At 37.9% G+C, this 21,591-nt stretch overlaps 1 protein-coding gene across 3 annotated transcripts in view; it reads right to left on the bottom strand.

Annotated features, from left to right (window-relative positions):
• Positions 1–836: 836 nt before the first annotated feature.
• Positions 837–21,591, bottom strand: part of MND1 (meiotic nuclear divisions 1) — a 43,487-nt gene continuing 22,732 nt past the window's right edge. For 2 of the 3 annotated variants that reach the window (XM_026088278.1, XM_026088276.1), the window contains exons 5-8: positions 19,495–19,569; positions 17,499–17,613; positions 2,846–2,890; positions 837–1,097 (exon numbers count right to left, since the gene is read on the bottom strand). In XM_026088278.1, coding sequence (XP_025944063.1) covers positions 991–1,097; positions 2,846–2,890; positions 17,499–17,613; positions 19,495–19,569 — 342 coding nt within the window. In that variant the 3' untranslated portion in view covers positions 837–990. The remainder of the gene's footprint in view (positions 1,098–2,845; positions 2,891–17,498; positions 17,614–19,494; positions 19,570–21,591) is intronic. The other variant, XM_026088277.1, reaches the window with a different exon arrangement.

Genomic DNA, 21,591 nt, shown 5'->3' with positions numbered 1-21,591 from the left:
GTATAGCAGAGATGTGGTCTTGCAGTCCACAGACTTGGGGGATCCAAGACCAATCTATAGTCTCCATCCTCCTTTTTGTGGCCATGCAATGACCAGAGCTAGAAAGCAGAAGTTCAGAGAAAGTGAGGTGCTTCTGAAATTTCACCAAACAAAAACGAGACTTTCTGAAATTTGTTACTATTTTGGTTGGCTGCATTTTTAATTTAAATTTGAAAAACGTACATAAACCCAAATAGCCCAAATCTGCCCAGTTTTAAACAGCAATTTGAATTTGGTCTCTCACATCCTAAATCAGCACCCAAAGTCTACTGTGATGCAAATTGATGGATCGGTTTGCTTTGCCTCCTCTCCAATGCAGAAGCTTTCTCAAAACAAATGTTGTCAAATCTGCTACACTTACAGGAAAAGATTTAGCTCTGATGAACCAGTTTTTTTCCCAATAACAAGAAGTTTTGGCTCTAAATTCACAAGCATCTCTAGCAATGTAATAAAGAACAAGCTGAAATCAAGCCTGGGCCTTTCTATTCACCTCCATACTGCCTCAGTGTTCTCCCTTAATGGATTATGCACCTTTTGTGTTTCATTATCTTGATCAGGGAAAACTTTTACTCTCCTGCATATCCTCTAGTGTTATTTCCAAAGTCTTCAACTTGTTTAAACATAATTCCTTGGAGCTTCTAGCTCTTAGTTATATTACTTCCATTTTAGCAAAAGAAAAAAAAAAAGTGATAATTACTCCCCATGACCCCTGTCCATTCTTAGCTTGTCTCACACAAGTACCAAGCAATTTATCGTCCAGAGAGTACCAAGATGAAAAAGAGGTTAAAAAGAAAGTGGAACAAGTATTTTTAGAATTTTATTAACTTTAACAAAAACTGAAAATTAAAGGGGATAGTTTGTTTTGGAGAGGATTCAGATATACGTATAAATGCCAACTAAGCAATATTTAACAAACTATGTACAACTGTGTCAGCAATCAACTGTTGAACATTAATCAATGTAATCAAAATCTTCTGGGATTCCAAAGCTTTTGTCAATTCTGCTCTCTTCAAATCCAAATTTACGCTTGGCCCAGGACTTTATTGAAAAGATGTTATCTGTAAATGGAATGAAAAACATTTTTATTTTAATAAGAAAGCAAGAATTATAGTCTTGGCTACAACAATACTCTTCTATTTGCACTACCACCGCATAAATGAAAAAGGTAGGTAGTTGGAAAGTATCTCAACATCATTATTAAACACATCGAAAACATTAGCAAGACTTTTGCTGACGACATTATTTTACTCAGTACTAAATAAAATACATTTTCTTTTTTGGAAGTTGCCTTGATCTTGATCTTGTTCTTCTCCTAAAACAAGACTGAAAGCTACAATTACATTGTAAATCTGTTATGTGGTGATGAGGAATATGTGAATAGGCATGATAAGTATTTTATTGGTCCTTTTTCAACTGGACACCTACKGGGTGATTATCTTCAACTGCAAAATCAAATTCAGATTAACCACACATTCCTTTCCAGTCCTGTGTATGTTTGTTCAGATAATATATATTTAGCTTGAAAGAAGTAAAAAAATTAAAATACGTTCCAATAGCTTTATTTTGGTCAGCGTTTCTCTTTTGGCATCACATTACTATTATTTTAGCATATACACTCCCTTCTTTTTAACATAGTTTTTCTTTGCCCTACTGGTTGAAACTCTCTACTTCATTGCTAAACCTATAAATTACGCCATTGCTTGAGACAGGAAGCGTTCTCTGTGCCTGTACACCTTGGAAATCCCTTTTTTTCTTTAACCATCAGAACTTGGTTTTAAAACTGCCTCTTCAATAGAAACAATATGCCACAGCATATAGCCTATTTCTCTAGACAGTAAAGCACCTTATACAGATAGAGGCATAGTTCCCTCACCTCTCTCAAGACGTTGAGAACAACAGCTTCAGTCATCAACAGCAAAAAGCCTTGACAATGGTACCCACAGAAGTGATTTTCTAAATACATAACTTCATTTCCTCATAAGTAGTAAACAACCCAATTCAAATGAAGATATAAAATAAGACTATGACTATAATCTCCTGCTGCACTTGGCATAGCAGATAACAGTGAACAGTCCATCAACAGCAGATGTATTCTAAACAAAAAATTACAAACAACATTCCAAATGAATAATAATAATAAAAAAAACAAAGTAAGGACATACGTATTCCTTGCTCTGTAAAACAGAAATATATAGCAATATAGCAAAGCTAAGCAACAGAAAATTGAGCTGAACTTCCATGCAAATGTTATCATAATAACCTTCTTCAAAACTGTGTAGCACTTTTCCCTCATGTCAAAGCTGATAAATTAGTTTGAGAAATAACTACTTTATATTAGCATCCATCATATGCTGGCAGCAATAAGATTCCACACAACATTCTACTCTTCAGAATCAGACCAAAATTCAGAAAAGGAGAATCAGACTTTCTGAATACCTGGAATTATGGCAGTGCTAAACTCACCACAACCATTTCAGGTCTCTTTCTACTACAACTTTCCTCATCTTAAGATATTTTAACTCCACCAAAAAAACCCGAGGTGCACGTTTCAACATAGTATGCAAGGCTGTATCAGAAGAGGAAATCTATTATGTGATGTGAAATACATTCGGTAATTAAACTGCAAAAACATACTATTTTTGGATCATGATGAATTATACCCAAAATATATTTCCTTATGCTTTGAAAGGCGAAGGTCATTCTAGATCAAGTCCTTATAAAATATAATATTCTTAACAATGAGCAGGTCTTTTACTCAAAGTGCTCTAGTCAGAAGCTGTGTTAAGCAACATAAATGCATACACACCAGTCCATCTATTGGCTGCCTCCTTGGCTACTTTGTTTGTTTGGCCTGAAATAGGAAACAAAAAAAGTAGGAAAGCATAAGTCAGAGTCAAACCATATAATAGTTTCAAGGCATTGAGATTACATTTTTATTGATGTCATTTTTAGAGACCCACAGAATATAAGGAAGTTAATTCTACTGCTTCTAAATTCTCCTTTTGTTTTACACTTTTAAGGTTCTATCAAGCATGAAGCTAAGTTAAAGAAAAACACAAGCAAAGGAACATAAAAGATACCGTATGAACAGCTGCGAGTTTTTGAAGTGTACTTTAAAATAAAATAAAAGTAGTTTGGTCTGCCTGGGGGCTTGTCTGTATCAAGATCAGAACTAGGTATATGGCCTGAAGAAACTAGAGGCAACTGAGGTGGAAAATATTTTATAATTCTCTCTGTATGTAAACAGTCTATCACACAGGTATGTATGACTATATGGATAAGGAAAATACCAAGAGTAATGGTCTATCACAGAAATCCAGGAAGGCATCACATAGCCTTGGAAGGGTCCCTGGGCTTTGAGAACCCCCTTGACGAAATGCAGACAAAATAATGCTCCTGATTATTAAACACAGCTTCCCTCCCTCATCCCCACTCCAAATTTAAATATGTAATTGTAAATTACCATTACTAGCTTTTATGCAGTTTCCATGAGGCGAAACAGTATCAAGGAAAATTCTTCCTGAATCATCTCATTCCCATTAGAAAAAGTACTGAATCAAACAGGTTGCTTTTTAACGTGGGAATTTATCAGAATCATCATGGTTCTCACACCTACACATAACTTAATTATTCCTAGTCAGTCATGTTAGTACTTGCATGATATTACTCATTTGAATGGTCAGCATGAAATTTGTTTCCAGGGGTACTGAGAAGTGAATATATAGTCAGGTATCCATTGTTATAAAGATTATACTTCAGGCAAAATTTAATTAACTTGAAAAAACATCGGCTAGCCCACAGGAAGATAGGCGCTCATTATTCTACCCTCAATGCTTCAGTTAGTAATGTGAAAAAATGTTTAAATTGGAGTAAAATACTGTTCCAAAAGCAGTGCTGTTTCTAAAGACAGCCTAAAGACAAGTTTCTAAAGACAATTAGAAGTTTTGGACATACCATAAGGAAAACACATATGAAAGATGGGCAAAGTGGATGAGAAGATAGGATTTTTGCTTGTTTGCATGAGCAGAAATTCAAGTTATCCTTAGCCTGAGAGAGTTATTCCTTATTTCGTTTGCTGACTTTTCCTTGCCAACCCTGCTTGTTCAGGTCCATGAATGGCAGCATTGACAACACATTGGCAGCCAATGCATTTAAAATAGTATTTTACCTAATGCTATATGAAGCAAGTCTGCAGAGTAAGTACTCATCAAGATTTTAAATGTGTTAGCTATGCTACTTCATTTAGCATGTTTTTTAAACTCTACAGTAAAATGGGGAAGTGGTATTTGATTCCAAGTAATGAAGTCTGAAATGAGGAAAAAAGTAGGATGTCTTCAAACTCCATGGATCCAGGAGCATCCTGGTGGTCAGGGTGAGCCAACCTATTCCTCAGCACCTGCCAGATCTCAGCAGAAACCCCTGTTTTCCCGGAAGCAGCTGATAACTGCATCCTGCACTTCTGCGTAACACAGCAGCTCTAAGTTCCTGCAGCTTTCAGCATGCAGCCCTGTGCTTAAAGCACAGTGGCCATATTATATAGTGAATTGAAAAAAAAGAAAAATTAGTGGCAGCATGGTGCATTGCCACCCTTCCAGAATTGTTTAAGCATGCTAAAATATACACATATGACGATGTGTTCTTAAAATGTGACTTCTACCACTATCAAAGAAAAAGCTGAGATGACCAACAGATAGAAGTTGGGCAACATAGTGGTTAGAATGGTGGTGGCTGCCTAGAACAGAGTTGTGGCTAAAAATGAAATCATAATAGCAAGAGCAGGAAGCTCTAAGGGGAAATCCCACTGTGGGTAGAGCTTTCAATAACTAAAATAGCAGAGAAATAACAAAAAAAAAAAGAGTGAAAGTTATATAACTAAAATGGAGAAAGATTTTAACCATGTCATTCTTTCCATGCACCATCTGGGACTGATCACAAACTGGCAGCAAAGCGTCATGCTAGAAGTGTGGAAGGATCACAGGTGGAGGCAGAACTTTATGGTGGGGAAGGTGACATCCAAACAGTCTGGCTGAATATCAGAGAAGAGGCCGCCTCAGTCCTTTGCAAGCTGGGGGCAGACATCCTCCCCACTACTCTGCCAGTAGGCTCAAGGTTGGGAAAACAACAACCACTTGTAAAACCTCTGGCACATGACATCTCTAGGAGGTGGATTCACAAGAGGCTGCGGTGAGTTTATTGCCGCCTGACAGTTCCCATTTACATTGGCTGGCATGCATGTACCTGTCCACTACACCACCATAGGGATGCAGGTGGTGTTTTATTCTGCCATTTTCAAAGTTGCTTTAGACCATCAGCCATGTTACATCAATAGCAGTGCCAGCTAGTTTGCCAAGTTGCATGGCTCCTACATGTTCCTCAAGTCCAGCCTGACCAAGCTCATGCAAATGAAACAGCTTGCACTGCGTCTTGTTGTCAGTGAGACTGTCACGGCCACTACTGCAGGTTGGCACTGCAGTCCGCTTAATCACTAATTCCTTCACTTAAATTCTCCTCTCTCAAAAATCTTTTTTTTTTTTTTTTGGGGGGGGGGGGACCACACCTCATCCAATTCCCAGAAAATACTACATCATCACCTCAGCTGTTGCCCTGCTGCCCCACAGCTATGTGCTGAGCATTTAGCTATCTGAAGGAGAGATGAAAGTCCATTGGGATCTGGCTCAACTCTTGCCTATGATTCCACCCCAGGATCTTGTGTGTCTGCTGTGTCCAATACCATGCCTGAAAGAGGAAGGAGGAACAGATATTGGCAGTTATGGATCAGAGTCCCCGAAGACACCAGCTGCACCTGCATTATCACACCAGGATCTTCTAAGATGACTTAGTCCCAAGAACTGAGAGAAATGAAGGAATCTGACTTGAGTACTTTATGGAAATCTTTTATAGTTACCTGTTTGAACTTTCAGCGGTTGCATCATCTGCATGTGTATGCACACAGAAAGTGAGGAAAAGGAGGAGGGGTAAAGAAAACATTTCCCTCCTCTACCCCCAAAACACCTACTTTATGTACTGATGTAATTCAAGGTCATGCTATTTCTAATTCCCTAGTTCCACAGGGTTATACAGCCATTGGCCTCCTTGGTTTTTAGACTGTGTTGATAGACAAAGTTTAAGACCCAAAGAAACAATAGTACGGAGATTTAAAAATGGATATGCCAAAGGAGAAACGGTACACAAACTGTATGAATTGCACAAAACAGAAACTGCAGAGACAGCACTGAGGGCAACTGGCTAGTTGCCAAAACCACCACAATCATTTAGTCCTGAGCTGGGCTGGAGTCATGCTGATTACCCTTGAGTGACTCCTGCTGACCACAGCTGCTCCATCACAAGTTGATTTCTGGCAGCTGCTAAACACAGAACAAGTGCTCCAGTACAATAGCTGTGCAAGACAGCAAAAGGGCCAAGCGTGCAGAAGAGATGAGTGGCACAGGAGGCAACATATGTCCCAGATGCACTGTGCCAGGTCTCTCATTGCCTATTGGTCTATAGCAATCCTCTACTTTAAATCCATACATCTGCACATATGCTGACAAAATATACACTTGCTGTCTGGAAGCAATAGTATAACCCATTTGTTCTGGACAGCACATATTCACTTCACCAATTTGTGTGACAACATATCCACAGGCTTTCTAGCTGCCATGCCTGCAGGATAGAAGTCATTCACTTGGCTGAAGCACATGCCTCTATCCTTGGCTGACCAGTCTCAGGCATGCTTAGCAGTCTCCAGCAGGAAAACGGAAGCTGACATTTTCTCCCCTGAACTGGACAAAAGYAACCACAGCAGTGCAGGACCAACAACCAGCACGGCTTGCAATGCTAGATTGCTGTGTTAGCAAAACACATCTGGAAATATGCCCTGAACATTGAAAGGCTAAGGGTCAAAGAGCTAGTTTTGACCTGTCCTCATGGGAGACTATTCTTCCCTTAACCCCATGTGCCTGTGGAGAACTTCAGGGAACTCAAGCAGCCTTAGCTTCTGGGAACTGAAACATTTTCCTAAGTGGTCTCCTTATTACAGGGACAACCCCCTGAATCCTCTCAGAGGGAAGCAAAGTTAAAGAGAGGAAGGCCCAGCTGCAGTAAATATCTAAAGAGAAAGTGAAAGAGGGCTGGAAATGCGCTCTTTAATAAAGGCCAATGACATTGTGACAGTGCCTGCAGGGATCAAGGAGCAGAACAGGAGACAGAAGTGGCAAAATGACTTGTAGAATAGCTATAAGAGGTGCAATAAAAAGCTTTTAAAGCAAATGGACAATATCTAATCAGGAGTAAAGTTTAGGAGCACCAAAAAAAAGTGAACACAGCAATGTTTCTGAACAAATTTGAACTGGCAGTATATATTAGCTCAGAATCTTAACATTATCATGTTGCGTTGGTTATGATCTGATTCTGGAAACCCTGAAGCCTCCTTCAGCATACTGCAGAACTACTGTTTCCTCTTTTTATCCCCCCGCTTCCCCCAGATTCTCTCACTTTTTTTGTGGAGAGGAAAAAAAAAAGGGAGAAAGAAAAGAACAACATTAAAAGTCCTATTTATGTTTCAAAGTGGAATGCCCAAAACTTTTAAAACCTCAAATATTTCCACAGGAGGGGAAGACCACTACMTGCCCCATTAACACAATACATATGCTTTAGGAGACTAGGTTACTATAACAGATTTCTGATACTTCTGTGGCTGAAAAACAATCACGATAACGACAACAAAAAAACCTCGCAAGCATTTTCCAAAGCTGCTTTCATATTCTTTCTAGAAATAAAACTATAGAAAGTGTTTTTAAATCCTACGGCTATGGAAGCAGTCACTGAATAGCATTCAAAACTGATAAAGGTAACATATTCCAGCTCCAACAGCTATACTGAAAAACCTCAGCAGCCAGAACTAGCTCACAACCACCTACAGCCTTGGAAATGAAGAAAGAGCTGTAGCCTTCTTTCCTCTCCTAGTTTCAACCCTGCCTTTTTCAGGACCCCTTTAAAGATTACTGTAAGTAATGTCTGTATTTTTAAAACAAAATTTCCAGGGCCAGGAACCTTAATATCTTTTTCTACACAGTAACAAAGCTAGAGTAGCTATATTTACAAAACTAGCACAGGCTAGTGCCAGTGTGACCTAGCAGACTAATGCCACAAGACAATTTAATGGATTTCCTACTTTCAAGATGAATGACTGCAGAGAGAACTAGTCACCTTTCAAGGATACAGTCACCCATCACCCTCGAGGACTGTTAGCAGATGCATGCAAAATACAACTGCAGTCTTCAGCACATGGGTGAGGGAGTAATTTTACAGTGTGAATTGCAATTCTTCGGAATGAAATACAGAGAACAGCTGCAAATGCTCTCATAGGCGAATGTGGATTATTAGTCCAAAGATTCCCAATCTCTCTCATGAAACTGGTCAGGGTAAATTAATTGCATTAGGGGGATTTGAATTCCAGTAGTAAGTCTGCATCCATTTAGGCTGTATTTAAGTATGAAAAATAGCAACTACAATAAGAATGGTATATGAACTTGAATCTCCTATGATTCCTATTATTCAGTGCTGTCTACAGAGTTACCCATTCTCCTGATCTCAGGCTGCCCTCACTTTCCAGAAATGTCCTTTACCTTGTTCTTATCTCACTGGAACAGGTTTTATCATGTATTTCTCTTCTTCTTTTGCAGAAGCATCTTTAGATTATCCTGTCATGCACAGTTCCCCAAATCTTTCCCATTAATGAAAATGTCTCATGCAAATAAACAGCCCAACTCTAAAGACCAGGGTAGTAGGTGAACATTGAAATTATATGCTTGTCATCCACAGGGTACGAAACCTAACTGCTTAGCAACTCCTACTAACAGGTCCATCCACAAACTGACACCAGAGGCCCTGATCAAGAGACTGTATCTTGCCATGAGAGAATATTCATGGCAATGAGGTGATCAAGCGGCTTCATTAAGCCGGTACTTGTACATCCTTGAGACTAAGTAGTCTATGACACTGTCAATAGCTTGACTCTGAACATCACAAGAACAGTTTGAGAAGAATATTTTATAACCAAGTGTTAGGCAGATATACCTGTTTAACACTACATGCAATCTTTACCTTTGCTCATGCTTCCCAAAGAGGAGCTCCCTCTTATAAACAGAATAAGGAGCTCTTGTTTATAATAGTGATAGCGCATCAGAATTCTGTCAATTGCTATGAATCCAAAATTACACACTTTCCTCCCCTCCATATCCCAGTATGCCATATAACACTTATCTGCATGATATTAATCAACAAATCATAACTGACAAATCACAGTGCTTCAGAATTCACAATGCCTGAACTCAATTCAACAGACAGAAGTGATTTCTCCTTTAAATGACATCACAGCTTCAATAGAACTATTTATACTGATGTATTTCCAAATAACAAAGAGATAAGGAATATCTCTTTTTACATTTAGATTCTGAACAAAGTTTTGGAATTACCACAGAAAATAGTCAAGCTATCATGAGTCTTACCTACAGATCTACAACAGTTTTGAAAAGCATAGAACATAATATGATATAAGCTATTCGTGATAGAAAACACTCAAGAAATTTTAAAATAGGAATGAAATAAATTAGCATTTCTGTTTCAACAGCTACATGTATGTGCTTGAAAATAAACCTGAGCAAATGCATAAATTAGTGTCACTCTTGTCTATATAGTGAGACACAGCAGTGCATACTAAAGCTACCAATAAGCCGATCCCCATTTCTGGGAATATGCTTTTAAAGGGCCTATGATATTTGTTAGTCTGTTTAAAAAAATGTCAAGTCTCATCAGCAAAAGCTCCCTCTGTCCCATATGAAAAAAGTCACACTGTCAAGTTTCATCAGTATGTACGCAGTGTATCTTTGAAAAATGTCCATCAGAATTTGTCAGAACTGCTACCAAAAGATTCCTCCACGCAAAATACATGCTTTTGTACTTAACTTCACCATGTTCACATAGCCACAGGAAAAGACCATTTACCTTTCAAGTATTCTACCTGAAAGTCCACTCTCGTATCTTGGTTAAACCCCTCTGTTCTTTGGATAAAAACAGATGTAAGTAATGTGCTTACAAAAGGGAAACAAGCATACCAATTTTCTCATTCAGTGCTACCTCACAACTTTTTTTCTTTCTCTTTTCAGCAGACAGCTCCCCCCCTTCCTTTACTAAAGCTCTGCACCCGCAACAGAGTTAAAGGAACATTTCAAGACCTCTACACTGCCGAGCTACATTTAACAAGCAGGCTCAACCCAGAGCATTGACTTTTTTTTGTCCGATTCAGGATGTCGTTCTGCTGCACACCTGCTGTATCACAGAAGTTGCAAAGAAATGTTTGGAAAGCATCTCAGGAGGTCGTCCAGTCTGCATTCATCGCTCAACACATGTCCAGCCTTACTTATGTCATTTCTGAGGTGTTTGTCTGTAGCCTGTTTTTTCCAAGGTTTCCAGTGTTGGAGCTTTTATAACCTTCCCAGGCAATCTAGCTCAGTGTTTGATTATTGCTACCATTCAAATAGTTTTTCCTCATCTAACTTTCTATTTTTTCTGCAGTTTACAGCTATTACTTATTGCGGTGCTCCCCACGAACAACAGGTTATTGCTTTCCTTTTCTTCAGCAGTCTTTTATATATGAGACTATTATCCTATTATCCACAATCAGCAATCTTCATTTGAGCCCTAATTTTTTAAAGTTTTTCTCCTACAATGTAGTTGCTAGACCTCTGCTATGTCTTTTTGTTCTGCTCTGAATTCTCTCCAGTTGGTCAGATACATCTTGAAGCACAACATCCAAAACTGGATCGAGCATTCCAGCTGAAGCCTTACCAATGCAAATAAAAGGATTATTTCGCACATCGTTGCTGTATAGTGATTTCCTTTTTCCACAACAAAAATGTCTTATGTTCAACCTGTAAACTACTATCCCCGCTATCTTTTTCAAACTCTCTCTCCCATAACCACTTGCTCCAGATCATTTGCATAACACAATATTCCATGTCCTTGTACTTGGTAACTAGTGAGTATTTTTGAATGTTTTTCAGGCTATCTTTACAGTTTGTTCATTTTGAAACCTCACCTCATCCTTTGCTCATGTAGTCCCTCAGAGTTTCATGTCATCTGCAAATTTAACAAAAACATACCCTCTATTCTATGATCTAGCTCATTAATAAAAATACTGCTGAGCAGACACATACCCACAGCAGATCGTAGTGGAACTCCTTCAATATAACCTTCCACGTTGGTACTGATTTACTAATGAATGTACTTTGAGTAAAATTATAAAGTAGCTCGAGACAGACTACTAGAGTTTCATCAAGATGGTGTTTCCCTACTTTTCTTATCACAGTATCATGCAAAACAGAGTCATAAAACCAAATACATACTACTACTCCTAATCTACAAAGGTCTGTTACACTGGCAAAGACAAAATCTCTACGTTCTTCTAGGTACTTCCAAATTGTTTCTCTATTTCAGTGCTCTTTTTAGTGAGACCAGCTTACCAGATGTTAAAGCAAGGGGGGGAGAAAGAAACACTGGAAATATTCTCAAATACACCACTAGTGCCAAGATTAGTCTTCTATTGGTACAACTTGCCTTGCAAAATATCTGTGGTTAAATAAAACAGTACAAGATACCTATATTAAGAGTATGCATTGATTATGGTCTTATCTAGGTTAGGACCATTATGAAAACATACCCTACCATCCCCTAACATATGGGAGATTTCCTAACAGATGAGATTGCCAACACATTTTTTTAAACAAGGACAAGGAAGACTAGATTTGACAGTCTTGCAACTTAGCACAAAGAAGAAAGACAACAATTTAAAAATCCACAATATCTTTCCTGACCTCGTTTTACAAAAAGGAAGTCATAAAAAGGTAAAAAACACTATTATAAAAAAACTTTGAAGATCACCCTAAGTTTATCAAAACAGTCTGCATGAATGATACTCTACAAAAGTAACATAGCAGGTCTAACACTGGGAGAGAGAGTCATGAATAGCCATTTTCCACATCACAAAATTTATCAAGCGTCTACCACTCCTAAGAAGCTCAACAACTTTTGCCATGAAGATTTAGTAGCTCAGACACTAAAATTATTCCCACATATTTCACCTGTTGGCCTCTCCCCCTATATATCTTTTCTGCCATTCCAATGTGAGCAAATAAGAATCAAAAGAAACAGAACAAAAAGGAAACAAACCTAATGAGCTTTCTAATTTAATTTTGAGAAAAGGTAATTTACCAGAGTAGCTGATTTATTTAAGCTGGGTGTTACATATGTTAGCTAAAGACTTGCTCTTACAATTGCCTTTTTTTCCTGAGTATCCAAGTAGAACTCCACTGATGAAAGATAAATGATTAAAAAAAATTTTTTTTTCTTAACCTGCTAAATTGCAGCTTTATTTTAGATCAAGCTGGAATGAGTTCAAGCTTTCCAAGAAGCCAATTCTTGCTAGCATGTGCTTGAGGTATAAAAACACACATATGCACACACTTATACATTCAGGACAGTTTTTCACTGGAGAGTGAAACTCAGTTCACTCTTAATTGGAGCACAAACCTTAGGTCAAACTCACTGATCTGTACAGAGGCCTTTTGACATTATAGCCTCCGGTAATCACCTTTCAATGAGCAAGCTTCTCCTCTACAACTGGTTACTCTGTTGAAGCAAAAGCATGTGTTTTCAATAGCTGAACTGCAAACAAGCTTCCTTGATTTTCAGAAGAAAAAGGAAAGTTGAAGGGGTGAAAGGAGCAGAAGTATTATTACACTTTCAATGCCTTCTTGCTTGGCTATGGTTACCTGAGGAGCTTTGAGCATTAGTGATCAAGTAATACATTTGTAATTCTACTCATTAGCACACCGTTCCTTTTTCAACTTTACTTAAAAGAGTTAAAATTTATGTTTACTGTTACTGTGTAAAACTATGATTGCACAGAAGCACTTTTACTATTTTTAGAAAAAATTAGGAATAAGGTTATGTTTAGCTTTTAATTCCATCTTATAACGTAGCTTTTGATAATTTGACAACCTTCCAAATGAATGTCAAACCACTCAAAAAACAGTATAAGGAAGGGGGACAAGCATCAAAGATCTTAGCTTGATGCAGTTAGTGGAGTAAATGTGTTTTTACACTACTGGTACACATCTCTGTGCATTCTGGTATTCTACTGATGTACACTGCCTGTTTCCAGTAGTATCCTCATCCAGATCTTCAGGGGATGAAAACTAATATATTAAATATGCAATTCTAAGAAAGGTGAGACTGTGTCAAAAAGGGGTGCCTGCTTTTAAATGTATTATTTTTCTACATACGTGTAGCAATAGCGTCTGGTTAACTCCAAATAAGGCTCAATTTAACCCTGTAAAGCTAACGTAAGCGTGGGTGGAGAGACTATTCTAACTTCAACAGAATGACTAATTTCTAATTGCACACTTTTTGTTAACGGTATTGATGCAGAAACCATAAAAAGCACAGCTCGTCTCTCAGATGCCAGGTGCATATTTCATGGTTGGTAGCTAGAAAACATCCTCTTAATTGCAAACTGAACATATTGGATCTAGAGGTGACTGAAAAAACACCCTCTCTCCATAGGCTTATATCTTATATCTATATCTTATTGACCTTTGTGGTATCTAGACTGGGTATAAAATTATTTGTAGACATTCACTTTGCTAAGTGAATCATTGCATTTATAAAAATAGCTACGTAATAGTTCATTAACTGAGAGCCCTGACAAAGATCTGTAGTTTAAATAAACTTTCTAGTATGTTTTTCTAAGAATAGAAAGACTTTACCACAAAAACTACCAGAAACTCCATTAAACCATTTTGTAAATAATTAGCATTTTGGACAATTTTGAATAAAACTGATTCAACTCATTTCAAAGCCTCTCCATTAACCAGGATCATCTAATCCTTCATTTTCTTCCCTATTGTCTCCCCTCTGGAAATAAGGACTGTATTAGTAAGAAACCCCCCAAAGAATCTAGATTTTGGTACAGAACACATTTTCTAATCAATCTCAAAGCAACAGCTGGAAGATAATAGCTAGGTACATTTACCAAAAGAAAAAAAAATTTTCAAAACAATTCAAAAAACAACTACACACAACCACAAAATCCAGCAGTTAAATCTACATCATCTTTCAGCATTAAACGTCAATATATTAAGATGAATGAAGAAATTAATACAACTCAGATCTATCATCATACTGTTTGTAGACTCCCTGAGATAATTCCTCACTGCAGTTTGTCACCCTTAACTTTTCTGTGTTTAGACAAATCAGAATTAAGCCTTTCTGAAGCATCAACAAAAGTTGTTTTCAGCACTGAAGAGACACTTTCAAGTACGTATTATATACAGCATGACATTTTCATGGTATTCAGTGAAGCCTAGATATTTTCCCAAAATTAATTTTTACACAGCCATTTAAGTGTTAGTTTTAGAAGATAATCTAATCATAAACTGGATGTGTCATGATCCCTCTGTGATACTTCTGGATTCAAAAGGAGAGCTATCTTAGCTACCTAGATATTCAGGGTTTGTCCATCTGAATCACTTACGCTACTAGCTACCGGGTAAGATTAAACAAAGAGAGCAGAAGGAAAAAGACTGACACCAAAATTCCTACATTGTATGTGCTGCACTCAGCAATTTGCGGCTTTTTGAGAATATGGTTTGTCCAGACATGTTCAGATTAAACTTTAAAGTGTAAGACATAAAAACTAACAGTAATTAGACATTCTAAAAACACTCTAAATAAAACAGGAACGCTGACAGGCTACTTTTAAAAGCCAGCCCCACAAATATGAACACTCATACCCCAGCAAACCCACTCACTTCAGCCTGTATCTATCTCTGAGATTACTCTCCTATGCACGGACACGAAGTGACCACAACAGTGCTGTTGTGAAAAGAACAACCAAGTTTTGTTTAGACCCAACTATGTTTTAATAGTGTAAATTAACATCTTTAAAAGAGAAGGACAAGAAGTCTTGAATTCCAGATTTTTTTTTTTTTTTTTTTAAATCTTACAGTCAACACTGAAAACATTTAGCTGTTTCTGGTTACAAGCTGGCCAACAACTGAGAGCACAATCAGTGATAATTTACGTACATACTTAGGCTGCCAAACAAACCTCTCTATAAAATGAATTATCAGGAAATTTTAGATCCCTATCAACTCTCCCTGGTGGGCAGAAAGAATTAAAATTATGCAGTGGGTTACTCTTGATGTTACGTGGAAATTTTTTTGGCCCTGCAAAAATTTGGATAAATTATGAACTACAGAAAGCTTGCATTCTCTATGCCTTTTGTCCTCTACTAAACTGCACAGGGAATCTGTCAGCATCACCTGTATCCATCCTTGCATACATGCATTTTATGTCATATAGCACTTCTCCTAGAGCAATAGGGAATCTCTTTTTTCTCTCTAATGGCTGCTTCCCCACAAGAATATCCTCCAACCTACAAAAACCTGCCTCAAAGTAGAGAGGGCTCAGCCCTGGGCCAACTGATGCAGAACAGAGGGTATAAATCCCAGTATTTCTGCATTTACCTCTAACAACTGTGGTCAATTTTACTGTCATTGAGAAAGGATTTTAACTTTTTTACACTAAAAACATCACTTCCCACATCCTTTTTTTTTTTTTCCTTGCACTTCCCTGCACTCTCTGGAACTATAGAAACGCCTTTTTTGTTTTTTTTTGTTTTTTTTTAACTCTGAAATTGCATTCAGCTTTGACACAGAAATTAACTCCCCAAATTGACATTTCCACTTCATCATTTACTCAGAGCCAGCAAATCAGTCGGTGCAACAAATTGTAACAGATGAAACATACAACAGGACAGAAACACCTTAATCAAAGGTCAGGGACAAATCTTTTTCAAAACACCACAGTCTGTTTCCCCAGGAATCCTACAGGTAGATGAGCAGGGCTAACCTCACCAGTGCCCTTAAAGGCTCATCCCTCCTTTGCAGAAGCTCATGCAGAGCTTCCCACAATCTTCAACAAAAGAGAAGACCTCCCCTTCTGCCACACCTGGAGCCACCTACTGATTACATTTCTTGCCCTCTTTTCAGGCTGTTAGCCTCTTTGCTAACGGGGTTAGCCCTGCTATTCAAGCTGTGATTTGCCCCCTTGTGCCTAGTACTTAGCAATGTGCTCACGGTGACTACTTCAAAAGAGAGGCCCCTCTACTCCTTCAGTGCACTCATTGCAATAAGGGTAACTCAACAACTGAAGTACCTGGAACTATGAATTCCTCTGCTGTCAGTTTCTGCCTAAATTCATTCATTTTTACAGCTGGAATCAGCTGGAATGTGTCTGCTGCTTGTCCTCAGAGAGCATTCAGAAAGGGATTTACAGTTGGGTAACCTCAGGTCTAGAGTTTGCTTATTTTCTGGCATACCATCACATATATCCTCATGAAAAGATAATGCAGCTGACAGAAAAACTGTCATAGCCCTACAAAAGAAGGAATATCTGTCCAATTTTGGGGTGTGCTGCTAGCTCTGTTTATGTTCTTGGCTTTCTCTCAGTACAGCTGCAAAACTGTGGACCTTCTTGTAAGAATAGTGAAACAAAGATTTAGTCAGATATCTTCTCAGAAAAGGGTCTGTGCATGTTCCTCAGTTTGTAATGGCATTTTGGCACTACAGCAATTGAATATGCAGTGGTGTTTGGGTAGCAACCTAACAGCCTAATAAATAAAACATGAAAGTTGAAAAGAAAATTAAATAAAATTTCATGCATACTTTTCATTTTTCATGTTAAAGATCAGAATATTAAGTATGTTTCAGGGCCCTATTCTCTATTTTGTACTGAAGTCATTCATTATTCCTTGTATCCAGTTAGAATTAGAGACTCCAACTAAAAATCAGCATGTCAGAGAGAGTACAAACACTAAGTGAACAGTGTAGTGCCATACTTATGTATAAATTAAAAATTAAGTGCCATTAAGGAAATACTTGCATTCTAAATCGACAAGACAAAGAAAGCAGAATGATATCTATTTTGCCAATAGGGAACCAAAGGTAAATGGGAGCCAGGAAGAAAAATACCGTGATCACAAGGGATGAATATATAGACCTGGAGTGATGACTTTTCTTATACATCCTGGGTTTCAGTATACTTAGAAGTTATAGAATTAATACAGTTCTAGAAAGGGCAGTCCTGATATTAATTCCAATGCAGAGTATTTCAATTTAAATATTGTTTGCTCACTGCTCAGTTGTTTGCATGTAAAAAAATCAATAAAAAACTCATATAATATGACACAACATGAAAGTGTACCTGTGTTGTATTGCTCACAGCTTTAAAAAGGAAAGCACCTATTCTTTGGCTTATCTCTGCGTACCAGATTTTAAGCCAAAGCAATGCATACATTATTTTATGTAAAAGTTTACTTCCAACAATATACAACTTACGCATTTCTTCAACAACATCTGGATCACATTCTCTGTATTTGTCTATTTCTGCCTTTAGCTGCTCTTTTTTCTGCCGGAGAGCTGCAAGTTCCTCTATTAGAGCTGCACGTTCTGCCTGAGGGTTCAAAGCAAGTTGGGAGATATATTAAAACAAACAAACAAAAAAACCCCAAAAAACAAAGAAAACATTTATTACATTACACAGAACATTTCTCAAAAAATAAAAAGATATAAATTTAAAAGCTGTTTTCACTACTGCTTTCTGTCAGTGAATCAATTGAACATTTCATGCATATTCAAAACTAAGTGACACTAGAGGATACCAAGTACAAATTGGAAGGAAAAAAAAAAAAATCAAGGCCAAAACAAAACAAAGAACAATTTTCTACAATGTTTGAACTCAGTGTGGTTTAACAAACTCTGAACAGATTTCTTCATTGTTGGGCTTAAATGTTTTCTTTGTTGGGCTTTTAAATGTTAAAGCATATTTAGGAGTACTAGTCTTGTAATTAAAGACAGCATTACAGAAAAACCTAATATTCACACTTCCAAATATCTGGATACCAACTATATATGACTGCCCTCCAAATTTATTTTTCTCCTCCTTTGTTCCACACCATTTAAGAGCAGCAGCCTCAAAAATAAATTCAAGTATTTAAGACATAGTAATCTCTGCTGGGAGAGTATACAATATTACCTCAAATATTCTACTGATCAATAGGAATCCATAGACACCTGACCCAACATGAGCACCCTCATAGTGAACTCAGCACATATTTCTAATTCAGCCTGCACTTACAGCCAACCACTGTAACTGGCTGGAATTTGGGATTTTCAGAGAACTCATGCTAGGCCACTGGACAGTCTAAAAAACCCAGAGAGCATGAGTTTGTTAACTTTCCATTTCTTAGCCAATGGCAATCTCCAAGGCAGCCTGAGGGTTATTTAAATTTCCATATTCCCAACCCTTCAGCCAACAGTCTGGATTCAACATATTCTGGAAATGCAGATTCCAAAACAAAGGCTTCCAGGCTCTGTGGGGTGGAAGCTGGTTGCCCAGAGCTCTACACCATGAGCTGGATTTCTCAGGACTTTTTCCTGGTGTAAAATCAGGAATCAAAATGTTGGAAGCATCAGCCATAACGGGATTTCTGGGACCACTGGCTTCTGCTAACTAAGGCAGGCCACGTGGTGGTGAAGTCCAAAGTCTCTAACAGTCCATTTGGAAACCTGACAAGCACAGCTGCATGAGAAACCTGCCTGTGATCCACTGATTACGGACAAACACACAGCATTTCTGAAGATATTTTGGATTCTAAGACTTGACGCTTTCCTACAAAACTCCTTTTCACCTGAAAACTTCTTGCCATCCTCGATTATGCACTTATTTACTCAATGTATAAGCCAGAAGTTTAGACTGAGCTTCTCAAAACTGATGAACAATTTAGGATACCTTACGAAATATTTTTAACTATATGGCACTTCATATGTATGTTAAATGTGAAGCCTAAATATTATTTTGCAGTGTTATTTTAACAGCTTTAGCATACAGAGAACACAAAGCTTATTTGGCTGCTCAGAATAACAATTTAGAAATCTAGATTATAAGTAAGTCCAAAAAATAAGGCCCCCAACATCTAAGTTTGCAGCTACTAGATTTGGCAGTTCAGCAACCATTGGCAACTTTGGCACATATCTGTGGGTAGATCAGGTTTTAAGATATCTCTAAATCTGAAAAAGGCAGAAAGATTACCAGACTTCAAGCAGTCACACATTTTCTCTGCCTTGAAGCAGCCAGATGGCAATATTTTATTCATTAGTGCATGACCAAGTCAGAAATAATCTAACTTTTGGGAACATTTATTTTTTTCTTCCCTATTCTTATAACCGATACTTAGAAGTCCTAATGGCTTTCCAACAACTACATTAATATTTGAAAATTGTGCATACTTGTAGCCCTATTCCCTAGAAGAAGCCCACCTCAAATCCAACTTACTGTATCTTCACGTCCAATTTTTGATTTCTCAATGCTTTTTTGTAAAGCCTCCTTTTTCTGAGTGCTTTCAGTCAACTGCGAAAGGAAACAAAGAACAAAATCAAACTATTTTAGTGCTAAATATACCTATAAAAGTGTGCGTGTGTGTGTGTATAAATATATTTAAACATAGGTGTATGTACACTAATGTGTACAAAGTTATAAATAACTCACGTAATAAAAATAAACACAAAACAAATACAAAAACCCAAGTTAAGTCTGAGGCTCTGACCCACAGAAAAGAATTACAGGAAACAAGTTACAGTCTAGAAAATTCTTACTCCCATGGCACATAACCTTGTCATATACTGCACAGTCAGCACAGGACCCAACTCCTGTTTCATACCACAACCAGGCATCTGYATGCAAAGGCCTCCACGACACAGAGGCTTTGGGTGAGATGATTTCTTTTGGTCCTTGTCCAGCTCTGTGATCTCTCCCATAGTTGCTCCTTTATTCAATGGAAGCAGTGACAAAAGTTATAGCAGATCCACCTGTTCAGCTGCTGATCCTTCCCCGAGTCTGGTATGCCATTGGCACTGCCCCAATCCTTTCTGCACTCTAGTGAATAGAAATCTCTACAGCTGAAAGGCACGCAAAGCCCCAGTCCCCTTCTCCGGGCTGCACTCGCACTGCTATGCTACAGACTTCTCCTTCTTTGGGTCTCAGGTAGGGGAATCTCACCAGGGAAGTCACATTTCACAGGTCTGGTGTCAAGATGCTCTGCATTTTCCTGTTACTCCAGCAGGAATCACTTACCAGAAGAGATCTCTCTCCATTAACCTGCCACCCAGCATTATCAGTCTTGAACAAGGCCCTTCCAGTTCAGTTGGGAGTTTTCCAGAGACACTTTGGAAACCCTTAAGCTGAGCAGGATGTATGACTCACTCGCTATTCCTCAGGGACTGAATATTCAGTATTAGCCAAGATAACTTGAAATATTAAATTAGATGAATGAGAATTCAAAAAAAATCTAATAAAACACAGTTTGGAAACCAGTTACTACATTTGAAACCAATGCAAAAAAAGAAACAATAGTATTTATAAGCTTAAAGGTAAAAAGAAACTTGATGCTTGGTTTGGGGGTTCTTTTTATACTCTATTTTTTCAAAATTACTACTTCTTTCTGGACAAGTGTGTGTTCATGTATGTGTGACTGTACACATAGACAAGTCATCCTCCTTTCAAAAGGAATGTTTAACTCTTTCCTCAATTTATATAGGAATTACACTAACAGTAAGGCATATAAGACTTGGGGAAGATATGTTCAGCTGTTTACTCATTGCTCTCAGTAAAAGGAACCACAGAGGCAGTGTGGGTTTCAGTATGTGGCTTGAAATACACCAACATCTTAATTTTGGTGGACAGTTAAACAGCACTCTTTCTGAGCTTTTCCACAAAATTCTTATAAAATTAAGTGTGTTAGTCTCCGTATTATGCCTCACTAAATTGAAGTCTACAGTTCAGAAGAGGACAAGCAATTAGGCTGTAGCTTGCAGTTTATGAAGGCCAAGTAAGACAAACACTACAGCATAGACCATTTAGTACCTCTGAACAAAGAGTCTTTGCTGCAGCAAAACTCATAGAAGGGAAGCCAGGGAGCTTATTTAGGTGCATACACCACTTGTGCAAAGAAGAAGACAACGCCTTCTATAACAGAGTGGCCATGAAGTTGTCACTTGCTCTGTTTTTCATATTCATAAGGTACTTTAGGAACATTTCTGCATCCTCTAAGATGGAAGCACAAAAGTTGCAATAAAATAATAAGAGCTGGTTTCCAGGTTGGAAGAACGTTTCCCAGTACAGCATCTTATTATTTTCTTGGCCTTCTTGGGTCTCTATATTCCACAGCATTTAATCATGAAAGAGACAGTAATGACAAACACTGTGAACTGTAGAAACTTCCTTGTCAAGATTGGATTCTGACCTACATAACATGCCACAAGGTTAGAAGTTCTTCTTTTGTCTAAAAGCAGCAATCATTTTTACACAGTTTTATTCAGGATTTTTGCTTTCTGCTCTCAAAGATTTTCATTTTTGGTGCCTTTTTTTTTTTTT

Source organism: Apteryx rowi, unplaced genomic scaffold, assembly GCF_003343035.1.
Source record: "Apteryx rowi isolate R43461 unplaced genomic scaffold, aptRow1 scaffold_76, whole genome shotgun sequence".
In the NCBI taxonomy this organism is placed as follows: Eukaryota; Metazoa; Chordata; class Aves; order Apterygiformes; family Apterygidae; genus Apteryx; species Apteryx rowi.
This window is presented reverse-complemented; position numbering and strand designations above follow the sequence as displayed.